Here is a 12296-nt window from a genome sequence, read left to right as displayed (position 1 = left end):
AACATGCACATGTGGAACGGTCATTAAGACACTAACAGCTTACAGACGATAGGCAATTAAGGTTACAGTTATGAAAACTTAGGACACTAAAGAGGCCTTTCTACTGACTCTGAAAAACACCAAAATAAAAATGCCCAGGGTCCTTGCTCATCTGCGTGAACGTGCCTTAGGCATGAGGACTGCAGATGTGGCCATGGCAATAAATTGCAATGTCTGTACTGTGAGACACCTAAGGCAGCGCTACAGGGAGACAGGATGGACAGCTGATCATCCTCGCAGTGGCAGACCACGTGTAACAACGCCTATACAAGATCAGTACATCCGAACATCACACCTGTGGGACAGGTACAGGATGGCAACAACAACTGCCCGAGTTACACCAGGGACGCACAATCCCTCCATCAGTGCTCAGACTGTCCGCAATACACTGAGAGACGCTGGACTGAGGGCTTGTAGGCCTGATGTAAGGCAGGTCCTCACCAGACGTCACCGGTAACAGCGTCGCCAATGGGCACAGACCCACCATCGCTGGACCAGACAGGACTGGCAAAAAGTGCTCTTCACTGACGAGTCGCGGTTTTGTCTCACCAGGGGTGATGGTCGGATTTGCGTTTATCGTCGAAGGAAATAAGCGTTACACCGAGGCCTGTACACTGGAGCGGGATCGATTTGGAGGTGGAGGGTCTGTCATGGTCTAGGGTGGTGTGTCACAGCATCATCGGACTGAGCTTGTTGTCATTGCAGGCAATCTCAACGCTGTGCTTTACAGGGAAGACATCCTCCTCCCTCATGTGGTACCCTTCCTGCAGGCTCATCCTGACAAATACAAATATTTACACAAGTTAAGTTTGCTGAAAATAAATGCAGTTGACAGTGAGAGGATATTTTTATTTTTTTTAATTGCTGAGGTTTATACTCCCATAGTAGCCTCCCATAGTCTGTTCTGGGCTTGGGGATTGTGAAGAGACCTCTGGTGGCATGTCTTGTAGTTTAACAGAGAGCGCGGTGCGTTCAACATGTCATAACACTGCATAGAGAGAAATCTAAGACGACAACATAGCATGGCAGCAACACATGAAAACACATGACAACAGCATGGCAGTAGCACCAAACATGGTACAATCATTATTGGGCACATACAACAGCACAAAGGGAAAGAAGGTAGAGACAGCAAACCATCTTGGCTACGGTTGCATCAACATGTTTTGACCATGTAACACTGCATATCTAGCACTACATGAAGAGAGACCTAAGACCACAACACAGCATGGCAGCAACGCATGGCAGCAGCACAAAACATGGTACAAGCATTATTGGGCACATGCAACAGCACAAAGGGCAAGAAGGTAGAGACAACAATACGTCAGAGACGACAAACCATCTTGGCTGCGATTGCATTAACATGTTTTGACCATGAACGTTTACAGTCCAGGGTTACTCCCAAGCAGTTTAGACACCTCAACTTGCTCAGTGTCCACGTTATTTATTTCAAGGTTTAGTTGAGGTTCAGGGTTTAGTGAATGATTTGTCCCATATACAATGCTTTTAGATTTAGCACTAACTGGGTTTTTTTTGCCAGCCGTTCTGAAACGGACTGCAGCTCTTTAAGTGTTGACTGTTGAGTCCTCTGGACATACACAGGCACACAGGCTTTACTCAAAGTTCCATTATAGAACACCCTTTTGTGTTCTGTTAGACAGGTAGTTCTTCATCAACAATATAGCAGGGGGAGTAAAGCCATAACACCTACGTTTTTCCCAGCAGCAGACTATGATCAATAATGTCAAAAGCCGCACTGAAGTCTCACCAAAAAAACTCCCACAATCTTTATAATCAATTTCTCTCAGCCAATCATCAGTCATTTGTGTAAGTGCTGTGCTTGTTGATTGTCCTTCCCTATAAGCATGCTGGAATTCTGTTGTCAATTTGTTTACTGTAAAATAGCATTGTATCTGGTCAAACACAATTTTTCCATAGGTTTTCAGAGGGTTGGTAACAGGCTGATTGGTTGGCTATTTGAGCCAGTAAAGGGGACTTTACTATTCATGGGTAGGGGAATGACTTTTGCTTCCCTCCAGGCCTGAGGACACATACTTTCTAGTAGGCTTAGATTGAAGAGATGGCGAATAGGAGTGGCAAGTTGTCAGACCCAGGTAGCTTGTTATTGTTGATAGACCACAACAAAAAATTATCCTCTTCCACACTCACTTTACGGAATTCAAAATGTCAACGCTTGTCTTTGATAATTTGGTCAATTATACTTGGATGTGTAGTGTCGGTGTTTTTAGCTGGCATGTCATGCCTAAGCTTGCTAATGTTGCCAAAGAAAAAATCTAAGTAGTTGGCAATATCCAGTAGGTTTTGTGATGAATGAGCCATCTGATTCGATGAAGCCAAAATAACCGATTTCAACCTTAAAATAAATAGTAAGGGGAAACAATCCTCTGTACATAAAACATGAAATAAGATAAAGGATGTGTTCAGAACACATTCACACAACGTGGGGAAGGAAATGTACGTTTGATCACATGAAGTTCAATGAACAGATTGAAATGGGACATGACACTTTCTAGCGGACCAAACTAATGCACAGTACACTGTGGCCTGAGCCAGTTATCACTTTTGTTTTCTATTCTTTTTAAAAACGTTTTTTAATAAGTAGTAGAAGGTGGTGTTGAGTTTGCCTTTTTGCCCAAAATGTAATTTAAGGTGCTCCAAAGTGACCTGAGGTCGCTGCTTTCTATTTCCACGGCGAGTGACATATCCATGGCTGGATGGTAGGATTGATGTGCTTTTATTTTTATCCCAAAAAACGGCCTAGTCCTTGATGACAAGCATACCCATAGCATGATGCATGCACCACCATGCTTGACAATATGAGGTGGTACTCAGTGATGTGTTAGATTTGCCACAAACAACGACTTGTATTCACAACATAAAGTTAATTTATTTGGCTAATTTTTCTACAGTTTAGTGCCTTATTGCAAACAGGATGCCTGTTTTGGATTTTTTTAAATTCTGCACAGGCATCCTTATCACTGTCGTTTAGGTTAGTATAGGGGTGTAATTGCAATGTTGTAGATCCATCCTCAGTTTTCTCTTACCACAGCCATTAAACTCGAACTGTTTTAATTGGCCTGAAGGTAAAATTCCTGAGGGGCTTCCTTCCTCTCCAGCAACTGAGCTAGGAAGGATACCTGTATCTTTGTAGTGACTGGGTGTATTGATACACCGTCCAAAGTGTAATTAATAACACCATGTTTTAAAGGGATAGTCAATGTCTGCTTGTTTTCTTTTTACCCATATACAAATGGGTGCCCTTCTTTGCAAGGCATTGGAAAAAACCCTGGTCTTTGTGGTTGAATATGTTTGAAATTCACTGCTCGACTGAGGGAGTCATTAAAAAATCATGTTAAACACTATTATTGCACACAGTGAGTCCATGCCAGTTAAGAACCTTTTTACTCCTGAACTTATTTAGGCAAATGAACTTATTGAACTTATTTGCCTTATTTGCCTAACTTATTTGCTTTAGGCAAATGGGTTGAATACTTTTTGACTCGAGACATTTCAGCTTTTCATTTTTTAAAATTAATTTGTAAACATTTCTGAAAACATATTTCAACTTTGACATTATGGGTAATTGTGTGTAGGTGACACAATCTCATTTTAATAAATGTTAAATTCAGGCTGTAACACAACAAAATGTGGGAAAGGTCAAGAGGTGTGACTAATTTCTGAAGGCACTGTAAATGGACTAACATGGCAAGTTTGCCCTGTTACTGTGTTCCTCTCTTGTATTGAGGAGTGGACAACATCCGTCCAATGTTTTCATGTTTCCTCTGTCATTGTGATAGTCTACTCAGATCTCATGTTGTTTTATCTGCTTTCTCAGTGACAAACTCTTCCCTGCCTTTGGATTTGGAGCTCAAGTGCCCCCAGAATTCAAGGTAAAACATAAACTATTTAACTAAAAAAAGAGAAAAACAGGTTTTGTAAGTTAGTTAATCATTGTGTTATTTACCCTGCAGGTATCCCATGAATTTGCACTGAACTTCAACCCAAGTAATCCTTACTGTCAAGGTAAATATTTTCCTTCCGTGAAGTGTTTGTTAATATAATGCATGTCTATCGCCTCATGTTTTTTTAATCTAACCTGGCTAGATACAATTTAAAATTGAACCCATACTCGTTGCTTGTTGTTAGGCCAGATGCAGAATTATTTATTCATTATTTTTATTTTTTTGCCATTTGCAATTTTTAACAAATATACCTACAGGTGCCATACTCAATGCGGACCATACCCAATACGGGCCGAATAACACTGGGTTTTGTGTTTTCTTCAGTCAACTGAATGCACCGATTAGTTCATAGAACCATGGTTTCTTTATGATCATTCCTCATGTTTTCCTGAACTTTCCAGTAACTTTCTGTGCATTTTAATCACCCAGGAACAGGGTTTGTTTACTTCATAATATGCTTACTTTTGGCACAGAGAGGAGTTAGCATTATTAGTATCATCCCAAAAATGTATGTAATCCATGGTACCGACGTTAGCAAAACTGCATAGCAGGCCGAAACTTACAAAGTTTAGTAGCATTGATACTCGAGAAAAACCTGTTCATGTTTTCTTCCCTCAGAGAATGTCGTTATTTTTGCAGTAATATCTGAATATTCCAATGGTCTGTTAGTTCCATCAAGCCAGCTGAAATTTGTTCACAGCTGGTAATCAATCTAATCTAAGTGCCCAATGGAAGATTAAATTACAATACTATAAAATTGTATTGTCCATGTTACAGCAAACAACAAACAGATGTGGCTGTGAGACTACAGGAATAAATAGTTTGTTTTGAATAACAAAATTACAGCAATTATTTCAGCAGTGTAGGAAGAGCTAGTTAAAAAGCTAAGATTTTTCCTAATCTTCTTTAGAAACAGATCTTGCATCTCTCTAAACAGCAGGAAACAGATTGTACAATTAACGTTCTTTCCAGTTTTGGACTACGGTGACACCATTTATCAAAATGTAGCAGACCTAGGGCTGTTACGGTGACTGTATTACCGCCACACCGGCGGTCATGAGTCATGACAGCCGTCAAATTCCATGTGACCGTTTAGTCACGGTAATTAGTCATTTCCAAGCCCCGATGCTGCTTTTGGTCATTAGTAGCAAACCAAACTTGATAACTGCCTGGTCCTCTGCACTCTTGTCCCTCTAATCACTCTGACATCAATGCAAATGTAATCGAATATCTAATCAAACACTTAATGTGAGCTCATGTTGGTCAACATTTCTATAGGCTATGCAATTGTGTGAGAAAACAGAGTGATGGCTTCTATTGTCGATTATGGCAGCCTCTCTGAATCAGAGAGGTTGGGTTAATGAACTGCATATGTAATGCATAATGTGTTGCAAAGAAAAAGCCATATCTCAGACTGGTCAATAAAAATAAAAGATTAAGATGGACAAAAGAACACAGACACTGGACAGAGGAAGTCTGCCTAGAAGGCCAGCATCCCGGAGTCGCCTCTTCACTGTTGACGTTGAGACTGGTGTTTTGCGGGTACTATTTAATGAAGCTGCCAGTTGAGGACTTGTGAGGCGTCTGTTTCTCAAACTAGGCACTAATGTACTTGTCCTCTTGCTCAGTTGTGCACCGGGGCCTTCCACTCCTCTTTCTATTCTGGTTAGAGCCAGTTTACGTTGTTCTGTGAAGGGAGTTCAGTTTGAAGATCTTCAGTTTCTTGGCAATTTCTCGCATGGAATGGCCTTCATTTCTCAGAACAAGAGTAGACTGACCAGTTTTTCAGATTAAAGTCTTTGTTTCTGGCCATTTTGAGCCTGTAATCAAACCCACAAATGATGATGCTCCAGATGCTCAGCTAATCTAAAGAATGCCAGTTTTATTGCTTCTTTAATCAGCATTAATCAACAGTTTTCAGCTGTGCTAACATTATTTCAAAAGGGTTTTCTAATGATCAATTATCCTTTTAAAATGATAAACTTGGATTAGCTAACACAACGTGCCATTGGAACACAGGAGTGATGGTTCCTTATAATGGGCCTCTGTACACCTATGTAGATATTCAATAAAAAATCTGCTGTTTCCAGCTACAATAGTCATTTACAACATGTACAATGTCTGCACTATTTCTGATCAATTTGATGTCATTTTAATGGACAAAGTGACCCCAAACTTTTAAACAGTTACGTATTTTTTTAGTGATCATTTTGTATTGCTGTGCTGGTCTCAATGGGGTTCCCCTGACTAAAAAGTAGAATAAATGTGTTTTTTTAAAGTTAGAAGTATGTACGTTAATAAATCCCTGCAAACTCCAACTACCGAACATAGATTTTTCTAGGAAGTTCTGGCTTGCAATGCGGCTTTGTTAACATCGGTACCATGGATTACATTCATTCTTGTGGACAATGCAAATCATGCTTACTCCTGGCTGTGCCAAAGTAATTTATTGTGCATGCTGTCACTATTTGGACCTTCTCAAATAGTGTTTTGGTACCATTGCTCTACAGTATATACAGCAGTTCTAGCTCAAACTAATGTGGCCCTACGTGTTGTGTTGCAGGGGTCCAGGGGATTGTGGAGGCCTACCGCATGGCCCTACCTCAGGTGAAGCTCTACGGTCCCACCAACTTCTCCCCCATCATCAACCACGTGGCAGGCATCGCGTCAGGGGCGGCACAGCAGAACAACGCATCGGTGAGTCTAGACCACTTTAGAATCCTGCATCGGGTTTCGACCCACAAAAAATGACAACGTACTTTCAACCCGCAGGTTGGCTCGCGGTTAAGAACAATTTTTGCACGTCGGAAACGTTTTAAATAAAGGTTTCAAAAAAATAACACAGGAGCTTGTTGCATTTTGTTGAGAATTCCATCCTGTGAGAGGTGTGGCAGACATATATGCTACCAGCCATGAAACTTATGTTTTCCCCCCCCACGTGAGAATACGTTGCCAAGTTTATTTTCCCTGGCTAGCCTAGCTCACATGAAAATGGCTAACGTCAACGCAGAAATAAAAAAGGTGATTATAGGGAAATAGACTACACCCCTCAAGCTCAACTCCAGACTTCGAAGACAATTACACTGCATTTTGTAATTGTTTCCTTCTAATGAGGGATAGATTTAGATCTGGGACACCAGGTGGGTGCAATTATTTATCAGGTAGGGGGGGGGAAACAGCAGGCACCTGGACCTCGTAGGGTAAGAGTTTGAATACCCCTGGCATACACCATCGTGGAAACAAGTGCTGGGCAAGTGAAATCCCTGGTTTGGTTTGGAAGGATTTTGGAGTCCTTGGGGACAAGGACAACCCGGAAGATGGATACACAGCCTGCAAAAAAGTGCAAGTTGGTAGGCTATTTGTTTACGATAGGCTAATTCAGTTTATTATCAGTTAATTATAGTGGCTTGCGAAAGTATTCACCCCCCTTGGCATTTTTCCTATTTTGTTGCCTTACAACTTGGAATTAAAATTGATATTTTGGGTTTTTGAGGCCTTTTTATTTACACAACATGCCTACCACTTTGAAGATGCAAAATATTTTTTAGTGTGAAACAAACAAGAAATAAGGCAACCTGAGTGTGCATAACTATTCCACCCCCCCAAAGTCAATACTTTGTAGAGCCACCTTTTGCAGCCATTACAGCTGCAAGTCTCTTGGGGTATGTCTCTATAAGCTAGGCACATCTAGCCACTGGGATTTTTGCCCATTCTTCAAGGCAAAACTGCTCCAGCTCCTTCAAGTTGGATGGGTTCCGCTGGTGTATAGCAATCTTTAAATCATACCACAGATTCTCAATTGGATTGCGGTCTGGGCTTTGACTAGGCCATTCCAAGACATTTTAATGTTTCCCCTTAAACCACCCGAGTGTTGCTTTAGCAGTATGCTTAGGATCATTGTTCTGCTGGAAGGTGAACCTCCATCCCAGTCTCAAATCTCTGGAAGACTGAAACAGGTTTCCATCAAGAATTTCCCTGTATTTGGCGCCATCCATCATTCCTTCAATTCTTACCAGTTTCCCAGTCCCTGCCAAAGAAAGTATCCCCACAGCATGATGCTGCCATCACCATGCTTCACTGTGAGGATGATGTTCTCGGGGTGATGAGAGGTGTTGGGTTTGCACCTTACATAGCGTTTTCCTTGATTGCCAAAAAGCTAAATTTTAGTCTCATCTGACCAGAGTACCTTCTTCCATATGTTTGGGGGAGTCTCCCACATGCCTTTTGGCGAACACCAAACGTGTTTGCTTATTTTTTTCTTTAAGCAATGGCTTTTTCAGGCCACTCTTCTGTAAAGTCCAGCTCTGTGGTGAGTATGGCTTAAGGTGGTCCTATGGACAGATACTCCAATCTCCGCTGTGGAGCTTTGCAGGTCCTTCAGGGTTATCTTTGGTCTCTTTGTTGCCTCTCTGATTAATGCCATCCTTGCCTTGTTTTGGTGGGTGGCCCTATCTTGGCAGGTTTGTTGTGGTGCCATATTCTTTCAATTTTTTAATAATGGATTTAATGATGCTCTGTGGGATGTTCCAAGTTTTGGATATTTTTTTATACCCAAACCCTGATCCCTTGCTTAGAGGTGTTGCAGACTCTGGGGCTTTTCAGACTTAGATTGCACACAGGTGGACTTTATTTAACTAATTATGTGACTTCTGAAGGTAATTGGTTGCACCAGATCTTATTGAGGGGCTTCATTGCAAAGGGTGTGAATACATATGCACTCACCACTTTTCTGTTTTTTATTTTGGGGAATTTTTAAAAAACAAGTTATTCTTTCCATTTCACTTCACCAGTTTGGACTACTGTGTATGGCCATTACATGAAATCCAAATAAAAATCCATCTAAATTACAGGTTGTAATGCAACAGAATAGGAAAAACACAAAGGGGGATGAATACTTTTGCAAGGAATTGTTTTATGTTAATTCCGGCTTTTGTTAATTTAGACCAGGGATGGGCAACTTTGTAGGGGGTGGGGGCCACAAAAAAAAAATCGGGGCTGCAGTGGCTCGTGGGTCTTCCTACATTTATACCCACACATGCAGTCAGAGCCGACCGTAGCCTTTTGGAGGCCCTAAGTGAAATTTAGTTGCGAGCAAAACATTTTTAGAGTTAATTTCCTGCAATTCCACACATTTTGTCGTAGACGTAGAGAGGATTTAGCCTTTTTTTTTTTTTTTTTTTACCGCTGCGGCCCCTGCCATTTCTATTTAATTTCATGCAATTCTACAAATTTTGCCATGGAGCTGAGAGAAAAAAATTGCAGCACATTAGCTGCAATTCTATACATCTAAAAATGTTTTGCTAATTGAGTGACGGTCAGTGACTGACACACAACAACAGAAACTGCTGATGCACAACCACATTTCGAAATTGCGCCTTGTGTATTCTAACTCTCAACATTAAGTTGAGAACCACAACTGAGTTCCAAATAAATAATTAATAGAACGCCATTTGCCCATCCCTGATTTAGACCATATCAATTTGAAACCGGTGTGCGGCTGGTAAAGGTTTGAGTAGGCAATAGCCTTCAAAATACATATTTTTGCATCCTGTATATGTGTCTGGGAATTTTTATTTCAGTTCAATTAAACTATTTGATTATCTAAACAAAATGGTGGTGTTTTATGACGGCTATAGGCTTTCTGTGAGAATGATGGCGCATCCTCACTAAAATACGGAACATTCCACATTTTGTGTGTGAATTTTTTATTGGTTAAGGGCCCTGTTTTCAGTAATTTTTCATATCCTGCCATAAACACGTTAACCACTACAAGAACGGTGGGTCCCCCGCAGGATGGTTGAGCTAACGTAGGCTAATGTGATTAGCATGAGGTTGTAAGTAACAATAAAATTTCCCAGGACACAGACATCTGATATTGGCAGAAAGATAAACAAGTATTCAAGCTAACTGCACTGTCCAATGTACAGTAACTATTACAGTGAAAAAATACCATGCTATTGTTTGAGGAGAGTGCGCAGTTATGAACTTAAATGTATTTATAAACCAATTAGGCACATTTGGGCAGTCTTGATTAAAAATTTTGAACAGAAATGCAATGGTTCATTGAATCAGTCTGAAACTTTGCACATACACTGCTGCCATTTAGTGGCCAAAATCTAAATTGCGCCTTGGCTGGAATAATACATTTTGGCTTTTCTCTTGCATTTCAAAGATGATGGTACAGAAAAAATACCCAAAAAACAATTTTCTTTGTATTATCTTTTACCAGATCTAATGTGTTCTATTCTCCTACATTAATTTAACATTTCCACTAACTTCAGTGTTTCAAATGGTATCAAGAATATGCATATCCTTACTTCAGGTCCTGAGTTACAGGCAGTTAGATTTGGGTATGTCATTTTAGGCAAAAATTGTAGGAACAAAAAGGGGCGGATCCTTATTAACCAGAACTGGTCCTGGACCAAAAAATTGCTGCCCCTACAAGAATAGTCCCAGTAAGCAGAATTACGTATTTTCCCAGATGTTAAAGTTAGGTTCTGAATGAAAGGTGAAAATACTTATTTTCCGGATGTTGAAATCTGGTTCATTTTCGATTCTGAATGAAAGTTGAAAATGTGTCATTTGTGACCCGATTCATGAAACTAGGCGTATGTTGCAAGTCACTACATCACAGGAGAGCTGTTTGAACAAAACATTTTTTTTTTTTACGTCAAAATGCGTTTTTGTCAGAAATGTCTTCTCGAACATGTGAACTTTCATGTGCCTTAATATCAAACTTGTATGTCATCTGTAAATACGAATACAATTGTTAAATTACGAGCCTAGTTTGTTTAGCCACAGAAAAAGAGCGGAACCTTCCCACTAGCCATGGTTGGCTGAGATAATGAGTGGGCTGGACATTACGAGAGATGGCTGAATGGGTGTAGACAAAGAAGGGCTCTCCAATAGTAGTGCCAAAACATTGAAAGACTTTTCTCAAAAGTGAGTTTACAAGTTGATCAACTTTTAAAGCATAATTACTTTCCCATTGTTTCCTGAAATGCAGTGTATGATATACCATTTTGTAGCTCTGCGTCTCTATTTTTATCCAATGTAAAAAACAGATTCATATGTTGCTACATAAGACCGAATCCAGGCGGTGAGTCATATTTTTTTAGGAATGCCCATCTCTGTGGTAGGCCTACCTTTTGTAAAACCCCCCAAAAGACGTCCAGACAGTACCAAAAAAAGACGTTTGTCTGTGCTTACTGGGGTCTAGCCTACCATGTCGGTCCGCAGTTCCATTTTATGAATGCCCATCCATATGGTAAGCCCACCTTAAAACAGGCCATTGCATTGGCTTTATTAGTCCTGATTCCTGTGACTAATCAATTTGGCTATTTAAGCTCTGAATATCAGCTACCCAACTTTATCAGAAGGAGTTATCTTGAGCAATATGTTTACACGGTGGGAAATGCAGACGTTTTTTTACATTTTTCTCTATGATCAGCTCATAAAATATTTATGGATACAAACTTGAAACCACTGATCATGACAAAGTAGCCCACTAGATGAAACCCACTAGATGAGTAGCCTGATTGTTCATTCCATATTGTAAATTTTTACTTTGTCCTGTTTTTAGGATATGTTAGTTAACATGTCAGCTCGTGTTATATTTCATTGGGCACCATTTTAGGTTAGGCTATTTGATCGTAGAAACCTGCATGATGCAAAAAGTTTCCGTCTCATTACATTGACATACATTTTATCTCCAGCGTGTAGGCTACAGAAAAGGCCACATATTCTTTCTACCATATGCTATATGATTTATGGTCATTTCTTTGACGGAATGTTGGTCTCCAACAGCACCCTGGAGAGGCGCGCTGGGAATGGACAAGATAAATCATTTGCATCCCTGCCTTTGACAAAGTGGGCAATGCTTATCATAGAACATCAACACTCACCTAAAAAGCCCATATGCCACTGGTTGAGAGAAATGAAAAGTTGTTGTTGGAGGTGCGTCTTGGTCAGTTTAGCCCTGTTTAACATGTTTTTTCACCATTTCACCTGCAGCAGTTAAATGGGTCAATTGAATGTGTGTGTAAAATCAGGATTGGCTGATTGTAACTGTGTGCCCCTCCCACCAATTTGAGTTGATGAAATACAGGTCTATATGTCTTTGGAAAGAGAGAGGTAGTTGGAAGCAAGGATAGAGGAGAGCGGTAGTTGGAAGCAAGGATAGAGGAGAGCATGTTTGCTAGATTGAGCTTTTTGATCTTCTAATCCTTGTTTTAGCTCTTAGCCTAATTTTTTACCTGTTGTATTGATCTAATT

General features: G+C 40.3%; 1 protein-coding gene across 2 annotated transcripts in view; it reads left to right on the top strand.

Annotated features, from left to right (window-relative positions):
* The window catches only part of LOC120064978 (copine-3-like), a 59380-nt gene that overhangs the window by 32541 nt on the left and 14543 nt on the right, over positions 1-12296 (top strand). For both annotated transcript variants that reach the window (XM_039015596.1, XM_039015595.1), the window contains exons 12-14: positions 3896-3950; positions 4032-4083; positions 6586-6719. In XM_039015596.1, the coding sequence (XP_038871524.1) occupies positions 3896-3950; positions 4032-4083; positions 6586-6719 (241 nt within the window). The remainder of the gene's footprint in view (positions 1-3895; positions 3951-4031; positions 4084-6585; positions 6720-12296) is intronic.

The sequence above is a fragment of the Salvelinus namaycush genome, chromosome 20 (assembly GCF_016432855.1).
Source record: "Salvelinus namaycush isolate Seneca chromosome 20, SaNama_1.0, whole genome shotgun sequence".
NCBI classification, from domain to species: Eukaryota; Metazoa; Chordata; class Actinopteri; order Salmoniformes; family Salmonidae; genus Salvelinus; species Salvelinus namaycush.
The sequence above is the reverse complement of the archived record's forward strand: the minus strand, read 5'-3'. Positions and strand labels throughout refer to the sequence as shown.